This window comes from Seriola lalandi, unplaced genomic scaffold (genome assembly GCF_002814215.2).
Source record: "Seriola lalandi dorsalis isolate HSWRI2012SDOR001 ecotype SW California unplaced genomic scaffold, Sedor1 jcf7180002054692, whole genome shotgun sequence".
NCBI classification, from domain to species: domain Eukaryota; kingdom Metazoa; phylum Chordata; class Actinopteri; order Carangiformes; family Carangidae; genus Seriola; species Seriola lalandi.
In genome coordinates this window covers 1,548,983-1,569,528 of record NW_019525245.1, presented here as the reverse complement: position 1 = coordinate 1,569,528, position 20,546 = coordinate 1,548,983, and the positions used below count along the sequence as shown (strand labels likewise).

At 39.5% G+C, this 20,546-nt stretch overlaps 2 protein-coding genes across 2 annotated transcripts; both read right to left on the bottom strand.

The window, feature by feature from the left end:
- Positions 1-280: 280 nt before the first annotated feature.
- On the bottom strand, positions 281-5,586 carry mcrs1 (microspherule protein 1). The gene is made up of 14 exons (XM_023423417.2): positions 5,428-5,586; positions 4,645-4,799; positions 4,315-4,453; positions 4,044-4,208; positions 3,714-3,823; positions 3,482-3,590; positions 3,249-3,387; positions 2,404-2,479; positions 2,251-2,279; positions 1,885-1,977; positions 1,689-1,771; positions 1,443-1,530; positions 819-946; positions 281-693 (listed from the first exon to the last, which is right to left on the bottom strand). The coding sequence occupies exons 2-14, from the start codon at positions 4,797-4,799 to the stop codon at positions 607-609; spliced, it is 1,401 nt and encodes a 466-aa protein (XP_023279185.1). The 5' UTR covers positions 5,428-5,586; the 3' UTR covers positions 281-606.
- A 1,248-nt stretch (positions 5,587-6,834) lies between these two features.
- Positions 6,835-14,842, bottom strand: cyp27b1 (cytochrome P450, family 27, subfamily B, polypeptide 1). Its single transcript, XM_023423442.2, has 9 exons — positions 14,510-14,842; positions 12,596-12,786; positions 11,889-12,079; positions 10,227-10,427; positions 9,442-9,605; positions 9,192-9,358; positions 9,021-9,102; positions 8,557-8,754; positions 6,835-8,095 (listed from the first exon to the last, which is right to left on the bottom strand). The coding sequence occupies exons 1-9, from the start codon at positions 14,735-14,737 to the stop codon at positions 7,982-7,984; spliced, it is 1,536 nt and encodes a 511-aa protein (XP_023279210.1). The 5' UTR covers positions 14,738-14,842; the 3' UTR covers positions 6,835-7,981.
- Between the last annotated feature and the right edge of the window lie 5,704 nt (positions 14,843-20,546).

The following is a 20,546-nucleotide window of genomic DNA, read 5'->3' as shown; positions in this document are numbered from 1 at the left end:
GATATTAACAGTCAGTCTCACTGATCTGTTAAACCACTGCCTGTTTTTATATATTAAAATAAATCGAGGACTTGTGTGAGTCACCTGAGAGTTGCATTATCTGCCTATTCTAAGTGTAGAGGAAATCTCCTTGATTATGTGATAATTAGTAGATTATCCTGTGTATTTCATTTTTGCATGAACTGCTTGTTTACAGAGAGAGAGAACGACAGAATCCTTCCTAAATGCACGGCGTGTTGTATCACACAGTAAAGTTTTTAACTTCAGAAACTTCAGAACATTGTGTATACAAGTTTAATATCTTGAAAAAGCTTTACTACAGAATTTAAATACAATATTCTGAAAAACTGGAAAAAAACAAAACAAGGCTCTACCATGAGAGTATCTACATTACAACATGAAAAATGTTCAAACATCAAGTAAAAACCTGTCACTATTTTGCTCCAGGATTTAGCTGTAGCCTGTTTACAATTCACATTTCATGTTTACATGGCCTTTGTCAATCCGATTCTTCACAACACTGCTGTGCTTTTCAAGAACAGCTGACTGGTCCATTCGTCTGCCAGTATATCCTGTATATTGATTCGTCTGCTGGGCGGCTGGCATTCACTGCTGTGTCATTTTGGCTGCTTCAGCTTTTATTAGTGAGATGAGTTCCAGGTTAATTAGAAACACAAAGCGAAGACCTGCAATCTGAAGAGACAGATACAGAACATTATCGCCATGCCTCACTCAGCACCATGACCTGGTATGACCAGTACCAAATATAACATGGTAGTTTCATTTGAAATCTTATACAACTTGGTTGGACCACACACCTCCACCACTGAATTGTTATTGAGTTTCCACTTGTTGCCCGACAGGACTGGTCTGCCATCTATGTAGATGGGTCGTCTGCCCTCATTGGCAATGAAGAAATCTCCATTATTCTTCAGTTTAATAATTCCTGTAAATGTCAACAACATATACGGTAACCATATAATATATATATTTTTTAAATTAAATCGTCATGATTTGGAGATGATTTGTAGTTATGTTTTCTGTCACCAACGTCACACAAATGATGTTAACTGAAACACTCACTAAGCTTCAACACAAGAATAAAACCGATAAAAGAAACAAATAGAGATCTAAAATCAGCAGTCTGTTTATAACATAATAATTCCGATGGTCGAAATGCAAGTTTGTATTCATTATCAGTGCACAACAGTGTTGCATACAAACTGACCTCAAAAAATGTAACAGTTGTGGTAATCATTAAACCAAATAATCTCAAAAATCGAAATCAAAAATGCTCCAGAGTTCAATATTGTGAATGTTTGACTAGTTTTTGTTCTGTTGTTTCCATTCTCTCAGGGGCTTTCAGTTACAAACAGGAAAATATATTTAGAGTGTTGTTTTGCATGTGATGTTATAGCCTGACAAGGTACGAGTTTAATCACCTTGTTTTCTTGATATTTTCCAGGCAGGTCCCTCGAGCGACAGATCAACATCTATCTGTTTGTCCTTAGTCGCCCTGCCCAACGTAATCTGTGTGAACAAGAATCAAAAAATAATTAGCATCACATGGAAAACTACTCAGATAAAATAAACCTTTCACTGTTTCCTTCATTTTTCTACTCACAAGCATGACATCTCTGCATTACTTCTCTGTAACTACTGAGAAAAGTAAGGAAGGAGGAAAGTACCTCTCGTGATCTCATGAGGTAGCGCACCATTCGTCCTCGTAGTGCTGCCAGTGTCTGGTTGTCAAAGTCAGGCATGCTCATCCCTGGTGACACAGACACATGTGAACACAAATAAATTCTTCCAGACTGGATTCCTTAAAACAAATACACCCGAAACAGCTGTCTGCTTGTGCTTGGCAAATGAAACTTTACGCACCTGTGATACTGTCCACGAGAACCTGCCAACGAGGCAGCTCCTGCTCTAACTGTCTGATCTCCCTTTTCTGGTGGCGATCAGAAATCATCAGCTCTGAAAAGAAAGAGAAGGAGACTTTACATTCATGTTATACAGTGACAATAAAATCCATTACAACATTTCTGGCTGTGATAACAATCTAATGTAGTGTCTTGACAATAACACGACATTAGAACCATAACTAAACCACACTGTGACTTCCGCTTTGTCATTAGGCCAAGTGATAAAACGGAGCTTCACCTTCCCTTCCCAAGTGACATATCCAATGTAACTTATGCTGAGCAAGATGAAGTGTGTACAACTTGTGTCTTTATAATGATTTCTTACCATGTTCCAAAACCTCATCTCTGCTCTCCCTGTGTGAAAAGAAACATGATCAGCATTGAAAATTTGTACATATATTATACATTTACTACACACATCAGTAGCAAAAACCATAAGATGATAAGATGAATAATGCAAACTGAAAGACTGTCTTACTTTAATTTTACATCATCGACCATCTGTTCAGCATCAGAGAAGTTGAGGACCTGGTCACCTTTAGGGAGAGGCTGGACTGCAACACACAATTAAGACAACATGTTTCACATTGTTTCAGAAAACCACCTCAGCTCCAACTCCTTCTCATACATTCAATAAATTGCATAATTTCCATCGTAAATTTCATCTACTACAGATGTTGGCATATTGTATTTCATCCAGTAAGACTTCATTACTGCCTGATTTCTCTGTGGCCAGCTATCCAGATTTTTATTATTAATCATTTAAAGAAGCATAATCAGTTCTAAAAGGTGATCATTAATGTGCTAAATAGCTGTAATAAAACTAAGAGGAAAGTCACAACTACTGGTTGAAATCAATAAGACATAAGACAGAGCAGGCACAGTGGCAGTTCACTGCAGTTGTAATATTATACGAAAATGAAAACTTCTTATTAATTTTGACTGCCATTCTAGTTATCCCAATTAAGAGTTGAATAACCTGGTTGTGTGTAGAGAAGAAACAGTCAAAATATATTTAACCTCTTTCATTACAATGACTCTCTGTTTGGGTTAATATCATTTGTTTTGTTTAACCATTTTAAATATTGGTTAAAAGCAAATGCAAGTCTGCCTAAGCTGATCGGATGAATGTGTTACTTGCAGCAATTCACCCTTCATTCATCATTCTAACTAGATACACAGAATGATGAGTCTGGCTTGCCCTCTGTTCATTTCATAATAGAGGGTTTTCCAAGTATAACTGACTACATACTATCAGATGTCAAACTCACTTTACTGGCAGGATGGTGCCTTTAATTGTCAAATGTGGGCAATGAAACTCACCACTCTGGTCATCCAGTAGGTAGTACTGCTTTAACAGCTGCCAGTGCACCAGCAGGCTCTTGGGAGTGCGAGATGGGTGAAAGACACCAGGGTGTTTGCTCAGAAGGTCCTGGAAAACGTCCAGTTTCGGCTGACTAGTCTGTTCGATGACAAACGTAATACAAAACCACTTGTGAGTACAAATGTGTAAATTCATGAGATGACAATGTTCTAAAAGTAATACTTTTACGTACTGAACCGATCTTGGCCAGCAGTGCCTCCTCAGCCTGACTGAAGAGAGCTTTACTTTGAATTGCTGCAATGGCCTCTGGGTGAAGCTGCCGCATGGCCTGCCATGCCAGCCTAAAAATACAAACAACAGAAAGAATGTGATTCAAAGGTAATAAAAGGGTAAAGCGGTCAACAAAAAGTGAAGTATAAGTACTTGGACAGGAAGGTAAAGTTGTTGTCTGCTTAGTCTCTTACTTTGAGATGACGGGATCGTACAGCAGAGCGTACCACCTCTCTTTAATTTCCCGCAAAGTGAAACGACAGCTGAACTTGACACCCAGATGAACAGAGGTTAGATCTGTGGTCTAGAAAGAGATACATACAAAATACAAGATTGGTGTTGTGCACGTCTAACACTGGTGCTTCATAAAATGGCAAACAGATTCATACAATAAACGTTGTCAACAATATACATGCATACACACATATATATATATACATACACACACGTACTGAACCGCTATATATACGTACTGAACCGATATATATATATATATATATAACGATTTTAAGGTTTGCACTCACTTGCAACACTGCATTTATAAGGAGCAGATCATCAGTGGGTTTCCATCGTCCAAGGTCTTTTGTAATATGTAGAGGTTGCTTGCTTTTCTTCACTCTTTTGGTGATAGGTGCAGGGTTTATTACCATGGTGAGAGGCGGTGTGAGAGCAGTTCCTGACTTTGTCACCTGACAAAGAGCGTCAAAGGCACAAACATTATCCATCAAACTTCTGTGAGCTATAGCTTAGTCATTGCTTCCTGAGGGAATCTGTGGATTTTATGGTCATACATACCTTTTTTTTCTCACTCGATGAAGGTTCACTCCCTGAACAGCGAACAGGCTCTATGACAGGAGGGCCTTTGACTCTACTTGATGACTTTACAAGACTGCTTTCCACCAGCTCATCATCAAACTTCTTTCTCTTTATTGACCTGAAGACATTATTTTGTCAACATTTATAAAGCAGTTCCTAATTTTTCAAACTGCACTACATCAAATATTTTTAACAGCACTACACATCACATCTATTTTCTTATTTTATTAATGAATTCTTTACTGCCAAGAAAACTAGGCTTATATACAACTTGACTAACGGTAAAATATACAAGCAAATATATCAAACCTGGAGGAACTTCTGCGTTTTGGAACACCACTGCCAAATGCTTGTGTTGCTGTCCTTTTCACATCTTTTACTCCGAGCGACTCCTCGTCCTCTGACCGACTCTGGGCACCAGCAACTGCCATAGATGCACCAACTCCAGGGTCACCTGCTTGCATCTGTTCAGTCACAACATAAATCCCCAATGGAAATAATTTAGTAACGTCTCGGCTCAGAGCAGCAGGAGTCAGCCACTTTTTCTGGGGCACACCTTATACATTTAACAGCAAGTAAAGCAAGGAATAATGTGGAACGCGTCGATCTGCGTTCACCAGTTTAGCCATTTATAGTATCCCTTGATAGTGAACATCTTAACACTGTATGCCAACATGTTGTTTCAGCTTTAACTTAAGTAGATACATAAGGTACAAGCCTGGACTTCGTCTCAAAATTTTGTGAGACCCATTTCCAGGCTGTGCTTTAGTTTTGCAGTTATTGGAGTCATGGGAATTGGCAGGCTAATCAACTTAGCCATGTCTTTTGTTTACATCTGACGTTAGCCATAGCCTCTCCTGTTGCCTTCAATATCTAATATCTAATATGAAATGAATAGCACAGGCGGGCAAGAAAGCCAATCCAGACCACACTGTAGCACAGTCTGTCTTCATCTCCAACTTAATTTGACCCAAATAAAACTGGTTTATGTTGGTTAGCTAGCATTAGCTTAGCTAGCACAATGTTCTCGCGCTAGCTACAGTTAGTTCATTTGCCAGCTAATACGACCAGCTACCCAGTCTTGTGACTCACCTTTCAGCGTTATTTTCCGAAGTTGTGATATCCTATCCGTTAACCGGAGTCTGTATAATCTATTAATGCCTTTTATCAACACCTCACTGCTAGCTACATGGTCACTTGGCTAAATTGATTTGACGTATGCCTGTTAGCTAGCATTAGCTTCTCTGCTGTTTTCTTCCTGTGAGGTTTGATTGGAGCTTTACCGCCGCCTCCTGGACTGGAGTGTAGACCTGGATCGACTGTATATATAGATTAATAATTTACATGAAATCCACACCTACCGTAAGTATTTCAAAATGAGTGACGTGTCCCTTTTTTTTTGCTTTATTTTCTGACGACCTTAAAACTAGCTGTTTGCTGATCTATCAAAAAAATAGAGTTGCATTTAGCGCAATGACATTGTCATGATATCATGACTTCCTTCCTTCTGTGCCCAATAGCAGGCTACTACTACTAGTAGTAGTACATGGGGCCACAATTACTAGTACTTGCACCCCATAAAATGTATTAACATATAAATTTGTATAAATAAATAAATAATTAGAATTAACTGATTTAAAATCAACTGAAATCACGTTTTCAGTAATCCAAGAACCACCTCATCATCACCAACCATAACCTTCAGAATCATAAAGGACCATGGGGGCACGACAGGAAATGGTGCTGTTACACTTACAGTTATTCTTCCAGTGCTTCTTTTTCCTTTTCCCAACAGGAAACTAAAACTTTCCCAGTGTAGCTGTATAGTTCTTCCAATGCCTGTGCATGTTTACCCAGTATAGCGTAACAAAAACAGCATTTCTCTCAACCTTAGTGGCGTTTCTCCCATGATGCATTACTTCATAGTCAAATACTGATCATATAGTCTTTAGTACTTCCATGTCAAATTTTTAGTAAGTGCAGTGCACAGAACTAATATACATACAGGTGAATGCTACAAGAAATACATTTACAGATCTGATGTCACATTTTGAATTAATTTCTAGTGTTAAATAGCATGACTTATGTTTTGAGGTGGATCTTCAGTTTAATGTTAAACATAATTCTTCACCTTCTAAAGGACAGGTAGATGTACTGTAATAAACAAGGCAGTGAAGTGATTTTTGTCCAAATTATTGACCCACAGCTGCTGCGCCACAGCTCACACTCAGTCCACATGTCACACACGATCTTTGTTACTCAGCAATGTGTTTTCTAGAAATTACTGCCTACGTGCCCTGTGGTTGTTCACTGGCATCAAACTAATGACTATTACAAAGTGTTTGATGGGTTAGACCTAATCTGATGCAGCTGATGGTGTTAAAGGAGATTTAAATGCTTGGGTAGGCATCGTGTTAACACAAAAGAAACAAGTGATTTTATGGATATAAACTGGATTCTCATTAATTAGCCTAAATAAAATCAACAAATAGGCACAGGTGCAACTTGAAACCTTTTATTGACATTTACAGACATTGTTTCAAAATGTGTTAAATTAAAATAAATACAGAAACTTACCAAGTTTACAAAATGGCGGTATATCACTCATAAGTTTAGATTAAAGACAGATAAAATTGCATTGTGCTACATTGATGAATTGTTGCATATATGTACATTTTAAAGACAATACAGTCAGATTTACAAAGCCTGAGTGCAGAATGGCCTATACTTTTCAGATTTCAGTGGTATATTCCTATACAGGAATAATTTCAACAGCTGCCATTTTTTTAATAGGAAACCAGTCACTAAAAGCTTTTTACCAAAAGCACCTTATAAAATACAGTTTGATCAATATATTGAACATCATATCTACACAACTCTGTCACAGCAGCTAAATAAGAGCTGGAGGTATTACAAAACAGTGTCTCCATGTGCCAGTCTGGGAATCTGCTAATACTCTTGAATAATTACAGCACACTGTATGTCTCAGACTCAGAGAAAAATGTAACGTGCCTCTCAATACATTGTAATGACATTTACAGGAAATGAAATGTTTGCATAATCAGGACACACAGGAAATTGCTGATACTGGTGTACTGTGTGTATTTACTGTGTGTATTTAAGAGTGCACAAGATCAGAGTTTATAATCAGATTTAGGAAGGGGTTACCAGATCCAGAGAAATATCAGCTTCAAATACTGGCATACATATTCCATGATATGGAAAATGGTCTTACTCATTTTACGGATAAAATTAAAAGTCTGTTGAAATGTGTTAGAGATCAATGGCTTGCTTGTGGCCTCTGTGCAAATAAGTGCTTAATGGTCATTTTTATTTAAAAAAACAAACAAACACAGTATTAAATATGGAGTTACACCGCGCCCAGTGGAAAACCTGAGTGATGAGCCGCCACTCCTCATCCTTCGTTCATTTGTCCTTCTCCACATGTCAGCCTGTACAAACGAGGTTAAAGGTACGGAGGGCTTTGACCTTTGATGTGTCGAAGGTTGAACTTCCACTCTGACATGATCCACTGTGTGCAGCAGGCTCACGGTTCCTGTTATAACTCCGCCTGCTAGTGCTCCAGAAACCACTGCTGAGAGACTCACGTTCATGTTCATGTAACTGATCAGCTCAGGAGAGTAGGTCACCGTTCGATAAACTGGAGGCTAATGACATTTTCAGGAACTAGAAGCGTCCGTGTCATAGGCTTCACGGAAACCCCTTCTGGATCTGGCTTCACATCAAACTCTATTAGGATCTAATGAGATCAGAAACGGAGGAAACAGATTTACTACAGGGTGACTAAAATTTAAAAAAATAAAATGAAGTCGTCATCATGTGATAAATGTTGGTGAGTGACTCTTAATTGAAATACCTTGATTAAATAATCAAGTTAAATCATTAGGAGCTGCATTTGCACAGTGACTTAAAATTCCTTCTTTTAGTTTCTCACATTATTCCAAGAAATGTGCAGCAAACTGATGTGCTGGTAATACAGCAGTTTATGAAAAAAATATATGTTTAAACATTTTTTGATGACATGAAAACAGTTTAAAGCTGTTTTGAATATATGCATTGTGACTGTGATGAACAGTAAATCGACCTGGATTTACTACCTTTTTGTTTATTTCATTAAAACTAGAGACTCAGTCTGGATTAAATCCAGATTTGGCTCCTCCTATTGTAAAAAGATACTAAATTCAGTCAAAGTCAACTCACCCTTGCAAGAGCAAGATAGAGCTCCAGCTCAGCAATACGACGACCTATGCAGCTGCGTTTTCCCACCCCAAACGGTACAGAGGCGTAGGGGTGATGAGTGTTGTCCTTGTTCAACCATCGATGAGGCTGGAATTCATCTGGATTTGGAAACACGGCTGGATCCCGTGATGTTGCAAAGTGGCACAGGGTGATCAGAGTCTGGATGGAGAGATTTTATCATCAGATATGTGTTGATGAATAATTAACATAAAACATCACAGGGTATCAATGTGCATTTCCAGTGCATTCAGAAGGTATTCAGACCGCTTCACTTTTTTAATATTTTAGCATAGAGTGTAGATTGATGGGGGAAAAAATCAATTTAAACGATTTTAGCATAAGGCTGTGACAAAAAATGTAAAAAAAAAAAAAAAAAAGGGAAGGTTTGTGAATATTAAGTCCCTGTATTTGCTCAACACACTTACATTTTTAGGGATGAGGTAGCCTCCAACCTGGATGTCTTTCTCTGTAATTACTCTAGCATTTGCAGGAATAACAGGGTACAACCTGAAAAATGAAAAATGAAGGCATGATTAGCTTGTACATTAGTAATAAGATGTTTGGTAGGAAAATAACAACAACCTCTTGGTTTATACCTAAGCACTTCTTTGACTGTGGCTTTCAGGAGAGGCATGCGAGCCACATCCGCCGCCTCCGGTATCCTTCGACCCTCCAGTACAGTCAACACCTCGTCCCGGAGCGAGGCCTGCACCTCAGGGTGACGGGACAGCTCATACAAGGACCATGACATAGTGCTGGAGATCTGAAACGTGAGAGTAAGACATCAGTTTGAAAAATCTGTTGTTCAGGATCCGGTGAAGAAGAGGACAGAGGGATCGTACTAACCGTGTCGACTCCTGCCAGAAGCAGCTCCGTGACGTTGCTGTAGACAGTCTTCATGGGCAGACCCATCTTGGACAGGAAGTAGGTGAGATAACGACCCTCCACCTTCTCTCCACGAGCAACTTTCTCTGCTTCGGCTGTCAGGCGCTGGTCGATGTAACCTTTTGCTACAGGCACAGATATTATGGGCCATTATGACAATGAAGGTAAATGTGAAATAAACTCCCTCACTCAAGGATACTGCACAGTGTGTGTATTCCAAATTCAAGGAAAAATAACACAACTGTTTGGTTGATTACAACCACAATTTGATCATCATGACTGGTGTTCAAGATCAAGACTTCACATTTGTTACAGTGCAGATGGTCTCGTAGTGCGTGAGGGTTAAGGCCTTTAATCTCCTGCTTCCTGATCCAGTGTAGGTCAGCGTGATTATTTTAAACATGTTCAATTTTGACATCTCAGATCTGGATAAGTCTTAATGTACTGTAAGAGTGAGTGGGCCGACAAACCCAGTGCTAAGTGGAAACCAGCAACAGCCAATGGGGACTGAGCAGAACGGAAGGAATTTAATTACATGAATTGGGGAAAGACACGAATTATGTTCCATCCCCATGTTTGTTTTTGTCGCATGTTGTAGTGAGGTGCTCACTTGTGTGGTGCGTCTTTAGTTTGAATATTAACTGAGGCTTCTGTGTTTTGTATTTGTATTGTTCACAAGCAGGCATATATCGTCCTGCCATTTCCTAACACCGAATTCAAATGATGCAGTGTGAAAAATAACCTACCAAAATCAAACATGTAGTCCCAGCACTGACAGAAGATGTTCCAGGGTTTAGGGAACAGCTGGTGCAACCAGCTTGGCATGGCCATTGTAAGAAGCGTCATCACAAACATGGTGTTGATTGACTGGATGAAACGCTCTGTCTCTTCAGGAACAACCAGATCCAGGCAACCAATTCTGGATTCAAACAACACAGAGGAAATGCCTGTTGGAAAAAAAAAAAAGAAAGAAAAAAATTAAATAAGGAGTTTCAAGTTGTCAGCTGCTCCATCATAATAACAGAGCTCAGAAATAACTTTATGGTTATATTAAGCAATACTAAGAAACAACAATATAACAAAGAAGGGGTGGGGGGGTGGGTTGAAGAACATGGATGGAATATTAGCAGCTTTAAAAGTGGAATCAAAACAACCAACATGCAAAATATCTTTGATGGGTTAATGTACTTATTTCTTTAAATTGTTGACTTATACATTTGTTGTAAATACAAGCCAGAAAGTTTAAATTGTTTGGATCTTTCAGATTAGACTATGAAGGGTTAACTGGTGACAATGATAGGCAATTAGACAGTTGTTTTCCTTTGGCAACATTTAGTTTCTTCCTATATGTCACAGTCTAGTTCTTGGCCCAGCTTCCATTCAACAACACAGTCGTTTTGGCGACGGTATAGTAAATGTTTGAGATATATGCGTAACCACGCAGGATTGACTCTGTGTTTAGTCTGCAAAAACCTGGGAGAGGAAAATGAATGAATGTAGGTCTCTTTTCCTGCAGGATTAACTGTTCAGGAGCCTTGAGGCTGAGAGCAAGTTTCATTTTTTTTTTTTTATTCTGATCTGTGTATCCGCAGACCATTTTCTTTCTTTCTCAAACTGAGAAACTTGATCGCAAATATGTGGAAAGTTCTGCCTCTTAAATCACATTTGGAAAACCATGTACTCAGGAAAGGTGCAGTGGTGGAAAGTAACAAAGTACATTCACTGAAGTACAGTTTGAAGGTACTTGTTCTTTACCTGAGCATTTCCATTTTTACTACTACTACTTCTGCCCGATTTCATTTAGAGGGTTTATTGTTCTTTTTACACTGTTACATTTATCTGACAGCTGTAGGTACTTAACATACAAAACATATGATCTGTTCATAAAATATATTGCAGTTATAGGTTAAACTATTCAGAAGTATCTAATGTAGTTTAAATTAGTGTTTTAACATTAAATGATGCTTACACAGTAATATATCAATTACAATTACCCAATAAATACGGTATAATATTTATAATAACATAAAACTCCATTCTGGCCATTCTACTTTATGAGTAATTTTACTTTTGATGCTTCCAGTATATTTTCCTAATAATACTACTGTGTTCTTATTTAAGTATAACTTTACTTTACCTGTAATGGAATATTTTTATTTTGCAGTATTACAACTTTTATTCATCACTGTGAAGGTGAGATGAAGGTTACTTGTAGCAGCTCTAAGGAGGAATGTTGAAATTATTATAGCATGTCAGGCTTTGACAGGCATGTATGTTTCAAATGTCAGTGATATCACATGTTATTGCTTTCTGCATGCGGCTGGCACTAATTACCAATGTTTACATGGTGTGGTGCACCCTGTGGTGATGCGTGACATTTCCACGCATCAGACTACATGAACACTTACCCTCAAGGCCGAAGCGATAGAACTCGCTGGCGATATCAGTGACGAGGCCTTGAGGACGTCTGCTGAGGCGAAGTTTGGCAATGAGGTCACTGACCACGCTGTTGAGGGTTTTGTCATAGGCTTCCACCGCCTTTGGCCGCAGCATGTGCTTCCCCAGGAGACTTCTGACCGCCTGCCACTCCTCCCCCTCACTAGGAACACACACAGAGTAAGGCTGAATACTGACAGGCATCTGTGCATACAGCTGAACTGTAGTACTTTATGGTTTCAAGAGGGAGTGTCTAACTGCTGCTTTGAAAGGGTTTTCTCCACTGTACTTCATTCACAATCAGCAAAAAAACAAACTTGATGTATACATTCAGTATACACAGTAAGACAGGAAATAATTGCAAGTTTTGTTAAGTCTGACTTCTAAATATTACACTTTGTTTAATCTTAGTTTGTGGTTAAAGCAATTACCTCTTTAGTTATGTTTTTTGGATTTCCTGGATCAAAATAGTTTCATGTAAGTGAATCAAATAAGTTGAGGAGAGGATGGTCGATGTCTGAGCACCTCATCTTTGTTGTAGTCACTCATCTCATTTACATCACATACCACATGTTACATTTGGTTTATCATTGTCTTGTGATTTAGGGTTTCTGAGAGGGGAGAGGACAGAAAAGTTGCCACAAGTCAGAATACATGCAAGTGGTTATGCAACACTCACGATGTCAGGAGTCCGTAGTGATGTCCTCTGAGCTTCCTGTAGTCCTTCCAGGAGGAAAGGTCAGAGCGCATTGGGTGCTGACCCTCCTGCCTCAGTACCTGCTCGATGAGCGCTGGGTCAGCCACGTGAACTGTGAGGATGGGACCAAAGCTGGCCTTCCACATCGGGCCGTACCGCTGCACTCCTTCCAGCTGGAACATGAGACAGAGGCTTGACCTTGTAAAAACACTGCAGGCTAAAAGATGACTGGCATCATCTTTGACTGCACTCTCTTTTAGTTCAAAGCCAAGTGCCGACATAAAGATGCCTGCAGGCTTTTCTAAACTACTAATGATTAGATAATTTTCAGTGAGGATATATAACTTAGGCACAGTTTGATCAGCCAAATCATATTCACTTGGCAGACATTTTGATAGAAGATGGGTAAATTACTTAAGTTTTTTACAGACCTACTGCACAGTGGATGAGCAGTAATAGAAAAATCAAAGAAAAAACAATGAGTGGAGAAACATAACTAATGCAGATGCTCCCACACAGGTGCACTGCATGGTACATAGATGGCAGGAGCTTCAGTCACTAAGACTGTTCAGCTGGCTCGTGTTTCAATAGGAACAATCACTTAAGTGACATCTGCATTTGGATCTATGGGAAAGACGTCAGTAAGCAGGGTCCGATGTTGTGGTCAGGAATGGTACAGGTCTAAATGCTTGACCCCTACAGTGAGGGGATCCAGGGGCTCTGTTATGCCGTGGGGGGCATTTCGCTGGCATGTTTTGGACCCACTTGTCGGCTCAGAGGGTAGGATCACTGCAAATCAATACAAAGTTGCTCTGAGTGAGCACCTTTATCCTATGATGAAACATTTCTATCCTGATGAGAGTAGTCTCTTCCAGGCTGACAATACCCCCATCCACAGGGCACGAGGGGTCACTGCGTGGTTTGATGAGTTTGAAAATGATGTGAATCATATGTTATGGCTTTCGCAGTCACCAGATCTCAACCCAACTGAACTGGGAGATTTTGAACCGATGTGCACACCACCACCATCAAAAAGACCAAATGAGGGATTATCTGGGAAGAATGTTGTTCATCCCTCCAGTAGAGTTCAGAGCCTTGTAGAATCAATGTTAAGGTGCATTTACGCTGTTCTGGCAGTACAACATTTGGTGGCCCAACACCTTACTAAGACACTTTATGTTGGTTTTTCATTTGTCACCCGTCTGTATTTTAAACATTATAAATCAGTGGATACAGAGAACATCACTGTCCAATTACTTCTCGAAAGGGAGGTTTTTAGATTAAAGCCCTCCTTCACTCACTGCTTTTATACTGGAAGGCTTTTTTTCCCCATTCATCTGCTGTGCTCACCTTACATCTTACACAACATCACATCTAGCTTGAAAGCCAATCATGGTGCAGTATACAGCTTACACAAGTGGGAAACCCTTCAGTGCACATGGACTTTTTAAGTGAAGTAGGAGACGTTTTGTGTCTAGTGAGTGAACATTTGCATTTTCGTAGATTTTTCACTGGGGTTGGAGGAGCAGCCTAGATGTGTTTATTAATAAGTTTTATCTAGTAAATTTAGGATCTTTGTGGAAAAAAACACACAAATTAATACTCAAAGCAGAGTTTTTCTAAATATCTTAAAACATATCTGGAGGGACTTTTTAAGCACTAATATTCAAATAAGAAATGCAGCTCATTCTTTACCGCCACCTATCAATCAAATAAGTTTTTTTAAGAAATCTATTAATAATGCCATTGAACCACCTGTGTATCAGTATTTTTTCTTCACCTGTCCACTATGATGCAGCCGGAGCTGTACGCATTTCTATTAAAAATGCAGGCATTGTAAATATTCGTGTTTTGGCTCCTCTTTAACTTCATCCATGTTGAACTTCATCATCCTACCTGTAACTCGTGCAGCCGTGACAGCCCCCGTTTGGCGAACAAGTCCCAGGCGAAGCTGGCGAACGACGGTCCGGGCATGTAGTCCAGCGTCCTCACCGCCTGCTGCTTGGTGCCCTCCGGACCCGCTGATGCGCCCTCAGCCCATCTCTCCATCCACTTGACCAGGGGGAAGGCGCTCCGGCCGGATACTCTAAGAGCTTGCTGCAGCATCTTTCTCACAAAGATCATGGAGCGGTGGCCGGACGCGGATCCCTTGGTTGTCGGGGCTCATTTTGGTTTCCCCGGCTGGAGCCTCTATTTATAACGCGCGACCTGCTCCGCGAACCTGCGGAGATAAAGCTGTAAATTTTCTTATTCTGGGCCAATCATGGGTGTAAATCCAGCGCAAGCCCCGCCCGGATGAGACTGGGAAGGCGTGAGCTGAGAAGAAGGTGTGTCCAATCAGAGGGCTGAGCTCAGACCATCCCAGAGACAGCACACGTGGAGGTCCTGGATGAATAATACATGACTTCCCCGTTACTGTTCAGGCTTATCTCTCCTTCTGTGAAGCACTTTGCTCTCTGATAGTGCAGCAGACTGACATATTTAGAGCGATCACGCACTTGTGGATATGTTGTCTTGTGATCTTCAAGGCCAATGTTATTATAGATCCAATGTATTTAAAAGAGAGAAACCAGGTCTGTTTGACAGACAGAGGTTAGTTCCACCTTAAAAAGACAGATCAAAACCAAGCAGAAACAGTCACTCTAAGTGCCACAAATTTTGACTTGGCCATGCAAACTAAGTCCCATCAACAGGCTATAAGAAGAATAAGTTTGTAGAGGGTGTACATCCACAAAGACAATGGAACATTATTTTAAGTTTAAAAAGGAAAAATAGGCAGGGATTCCCTGTCTCTTTTCCAGACCTGCTGGTGCTTTGTTTACTCAGCTATAACCAATTCTTTTTCTGACTTGGTGGCTTTCCTAGCGAGGGAGAAAATCCTGACCTGATTTCATTCAAACTGGAAGTTGTCCAAAGCACCATGTGTGTGGACTGTGAAGTAACAACCCCAGGGCTGTACTCAGAATCTGCTTTGACATTTGATCCCACATTTCGTATGCTCTAACTAGAAATCTAGAGATCACCCAGTTTCAGAGAAACACAGAGGAGCGACTGACAATCCTAAGCTATAAAATAATGAGGCATAATGGAAAGCATCTGCAGTTCCAGTGGGACGAGTGTGTTTCATCTCTTACTGTATTTTTCATATCCACTATCATATATTCAAACATATCTATTGCTTACAGGATGAGCCTTTAATTTTCAAGAAGGTCCTGACATGATATTACATTTGATCAACTATTGGGAGGTGCACAGAAAACATGTAAAAGGCTAAAATAGGTTAATGTCAAACCATCAAAAGAGAATTTTTTATAATTTCTCTAGACACTGAGGGATCAGAGAGACAAATCTGATCAAAGTGGATTAATGAATACTTGTAAATACTGTAAAAACTGCTTGAAATAAACATCGTCATTAAAATGAATATATTCAAAGTGAATATAAACATAAATACATCCATGTAAACTATAGTAAATAACATTTAAAAGTAAAAAGATTGCACATAGTAAAATTTATGACACACAATATCAGCATAATTCAAAATAGGTAGCAGCAACTGGATGACAGGTTTTTCCCTGACATTAAAAGAGAAACATTGCCTGGACCTGGATGCCTGAACCTCAGTTTCGTTTTTTAATATCAGCACAAATATTATTTAACTGGCTGGCAGTCAAACTGGCTATTTGACTGGCTGTTTAGTGCCAAGAAACACATGCAATCCTATACTGTACTTTTTCAATGATGATTGTGTGTAATTTTTCTGAAATATATGATTAATAATCATCCTGCTACCTATAACCCCAATAAAACGTCATAACCATTTTCAATCATAAGTTATGATGACAATATATCAGCCAAATGCTACAGTCTTACAGGTGCGTATATAAATGTGTGCACCCTGAAGGAGAAAGAAATATGGGTTGGTGCTTGAAAATGAGCCCGGCAGCCTAGAAGTAGTTCCAAAAATGAGATATTAGCTTTTTTCTCTCTCTCCTTATAATGATGTGCAGCATAACAGCAGTCCAACATATTATTTATGCAGGAGTATCCTGTAGATTTACTACAGTGTTACAGGCCTGTGCCCTGTGATGTGCACACTTAGTAATGAACAGGCAGCGAGGAGTTTTGCTAAGTGAAACAGTGATTCAGAGAAATTTATTTCAGAGAAGTTCTTCACACTGCAACATCACATGTCCTGCCAATCTGCTGCCAGGTTAAAGGGTCACTTCTGACATGATGCATGACATTTTGATTTTAGCAGTTAGTTGGTGGTGTGGGATCTAGTGCAGAACACTTGCTCATTGTGTTTTGATCTTTATTTTCTGGGCTAATCTCATGTGTCTACAAAGGTCAAGTAAAGTGTGCATGGTTTATCTGGCTGGGGGCTAAACTAAATTTGTGCTAAAAAAACTGAACAACCCAAGTTGTTCGATGCTTCTGGGCTAGTTTTGGTGCAATTTACATGGACCTACTGGTGTGCATTTGTCTGCATGGAAAGATAGGATAGAACATTTCAGGAAATTTACTCTAATAGGTCTGCTCTGCAGACTGGCAGGTGCAAGAAAACTATACACATAACAAAAGCATGAACAAGAAAACTAGCTGCAGAAAGACACTGACATAACAAAGTTAGATAACACTGCACCTTGGTGATCATAGTTAACGAACATGACATCGATGCAAACACTTGACAACAGCTCCAGCTGCATTGAGCAAAACCTCAAGGTGAAAAGGGTTGAACTGGAAGACCATTTTAAAGTACTTCAGCAATCCCCACAGATTTGACCTCACTATTTACAGTACGTGACCTGAACATGTGATTCAGACTTCAGATTTCAACCTTCGATGTTTGGTAATAAGGATGTAAGTGCAGCATAGAGCAAAGATCAAGCCCACTCTGTCAGAAAACGTCTATACACGAGACACATACACGAGACTTCCTGAGTGGAAGATGCCGAGTTATCATCAAGAGAGAAAGATAAACAGTGACCTCTGAAATTTACATGAACACATAAACAACTTTTAAACCAGGTCACCTGGTTTAAAAGCTGGTCTTATTCAATACACTGCAAACAAATCAAACCCAAGATATTTTATCGGTCTGCTGATAAGAAATTTGGATTTTTTGACATCAGGCTGCATATATAACTGCAATGAAAATGTATATCACAAAAACTCTTTGCACTTCTTGCTTTTAGCTTTTGTAGGAAAGATGCACATATCTTCACATTTTTGCTTTGGCACAAACGCTCAGATACTCATCTTCAGAAAGAAACTGAACAAGAAACTGGTACTTGAAGACCACACAAGAAGCTGACACAAATTAAACTCTCCCCAAAGCGCGACATTTTTAATTAATCTGTCCGTGCCTGAGGAACTGGGGGATTAATAAAATATTGATTATTAAAAACATAGTAAGAAATCCAATGAAAGAATGGCTTCTTTGTGCTGTCGTGCAGTAATGACTGATGTGGCCCAGTTATAGATCATGCTATAGAGTGTGGCAGGGATAGCCTGAGAGGTATTTTCCTTTACTGTATTGGCCCCGTGCCCAGAAGGGGCAGACTCCCAGACTAGTGTGTTAAAGTTCATGGCTGCAGTCTGCCTGTCTGGGTGGTATCAGAGAACTGTCTTTACACACACACACACAAAGGTTTGATTGTGTATCATGAAGGTATCTTTTCAAGGTGGAAGTTTGTGCTTACAAAGTGAGTTGTAATTTCTCATATAACTCCTCAAGACAGTCCAGTTTCTAAGTCCAACACACACACACACACACACACACACACACACACACACACACACACACACACACACACACACACACAAATTGGGAGGGTGTTCTCAGACTTTTGGAGCCCATTGTATGTATATATTTTACTGTAATTGTGGGGGCATGTAATTGACATATTGCATTCCCTAGCCCATTACCTTACCCTTAACCATTACAACTGAATGCCTAAACCCCTACCCCCAACTCCCAACAACCCAAACCTGATCCTTACCCTAAAACCAAGTTGTAAGTCTCAAACAGCCATCTAAACTCAGGCAGTTCAGTATTTTATGGATATGTGTATATGTGCCCGGAGGTGCACACCTGTGTGTGTCGTGGTTGTGTTAACTGTTGTCCCTCAGTGAGTAAGGTGTGTTCTTGATTTATGCCAAATCTGTTTATCCATTAGTTTTAGATGACTATAAACAGTTGAACCATTACTTTTACTATTACAGCCTCTCTGCTCACTTGCTAACCAGCTTACATGCACCGTGAGGTGTTTGTGTAACCAGTGACTCATGCTGGTGGAAAGCAGTTTACTGGTGTAAATATAGTAAATACCAGCATCACAGGAATGTGTTATGATTTTATTTTATTTATTATAAGTTTAGTTAAGGTCATTAGTTAGCTTTCCCCTGACAACTGCCCAAATATCCATTTTAGAATTTACAGTACAATTAGTTTATGATAGCCTTTGGGAATCACAACATTAGGACATAATCACTCAAACAATAACCACAATTTCAGTGATTGAGACAAGCTCTAATGGGTGAAACTGGCTCGGAGTCCTGGAGTATTAATTTATACCTTCATGTTGTATTAAGTTGCTCTTCACTGTTTGGAAACCAGTTCAGGATTGAGAGTGATTACAGAGTCACTTACAACAACAGCTGCTTGTGAACATACAGCATATGATGATGCGGTAATGAAGAATAAAACTAGAGCAGTGAAATTACTGAATAATGATTTTTATTGACATATATGCGGTAATTGATAAAGGCTGTGCAGTTTAAAAAAAATATCTTCATGTCATGAATGAATGTGTGTTTAAAGTGTGGTGAAGGACATCTGTTAAATTAAGAACACATCTGGACACCAGATGTGCCCTCTCCACCTTAGTGATGGCAAAACATGTGATTGATTAAAGACTTTCTTTGTTCCTGAGCCGTATGTGACACACCTACTGTATGTAATGACACAGGAAATTCTCTGCAATGATTTTTCACTAAAATCTATAATATACGCTCCGCCTGGGAGTCTGCGCAGGAAACCAACGAAAGAGTGAGTGTGAATCATCCTTTTGTAGTAGTTACATCAATAACATCAAATCACATCTGTTGGATGAAGCTGTACATAAGCAAAAATGGTTTTAAGATAAGCTGCTGTCCTCCACATTCTTCCCGGCCAGATGTATTGTACAGTGACACTCTGACTACATGCCTTGTCTACATCTTGCTGATCGTTCTCCTGCCAGGACATATACTACTAGTTGATTGATACATTCTTCATCTCTATGGTTTTAATTATTCTTCCCACTTTAAAGTATCTCTGGATTTGCTTTCCTCTGAGGCTTGTTTTTACTGTGGAGTCTTAGCTTTTATATAGCATGTTTTATATAGTACTTGACATACAAGGAGAATTTTCATTGAAATGTGGCCATTAGTTTCGGAAAAAGTGTTGACAGGCAGATGAACCGATGGGCATCATAAACCCCCATGCCAAAAACAAAGTGGAGAAGAAATTTTTTTAAAAGGTCAAATGAAAGACAGATCCAGAGTCACTCTGTTTGTCGCTCCGAAGACAAACAGAGCTACAAACTCACTTTGTTATACAACGGACAAAGTACAGATTCACCCTAACCTATAGCCAGCATGCAGCAGGTTATCTTCAGCAGGCAGTCATTATGGTGACCTGATGCAAACTGACTTAAATAATGAAGCAGTCATGATGTCATGAGATGCAGGTGTAAACTGTTACAGAGGGCTGTAGCTGCTCTCCACTTCAAGTTAATTACTGGCGTCCATCAGCAGCAAAGTTTACTTTGAAAAGTTTGAACAGATCACATTTCCTACTATTCATCGTATACATATGACATAAACCGGACTTGCAATAAAGAGAACTGTATTGTTTCAATAGTGGGTACGACTCTTGTGACGGAAA

Coding starts and splice junctions, on each gene's coding strand:
- mcrs1 (XM_023423417.2), bottom strand. CDS start 4,799: ATGCAAGCAGGTGACCCTGGAGTTGGTGCATCTATGGCAGTTGCTGGT. Junction 1,772..1,884: donor TCTCGTGGACAGTATCACAG/GTGCGTAAAGTT, acceptor CTGTGTCACCAG/GGATGAGCATGCCTGACTTT. Junction 1,531..1,688: donor ACCTCATGAGATCACGAGAG/GTACTTTCCTCC, acceptor TTGTTCACACAG/ATTACGTTGGGCAGGGCGAC.
- cyp27b1 (XM_023423442.2), bottom strand. CDS start 14,737: ATGATCTTTGTGAGAAAGATGCTGCAGCAAGCTCTTAGAGTATCCGGC. Junction 12,080..12,595: donor CACTACGGACTCCTGACATC/GTGAGTGTTGCA, acceptor GTGTGTTCCTAG/TGAGGGGGAGGAGTGGCAGG. Junction 9,606..10,226: donor GGACTACATGTTTGATTTTG/GTAGGTTATTTT, acceptor CTGTGCCTGTAG/CAAAAGGTTACATCGACCAG.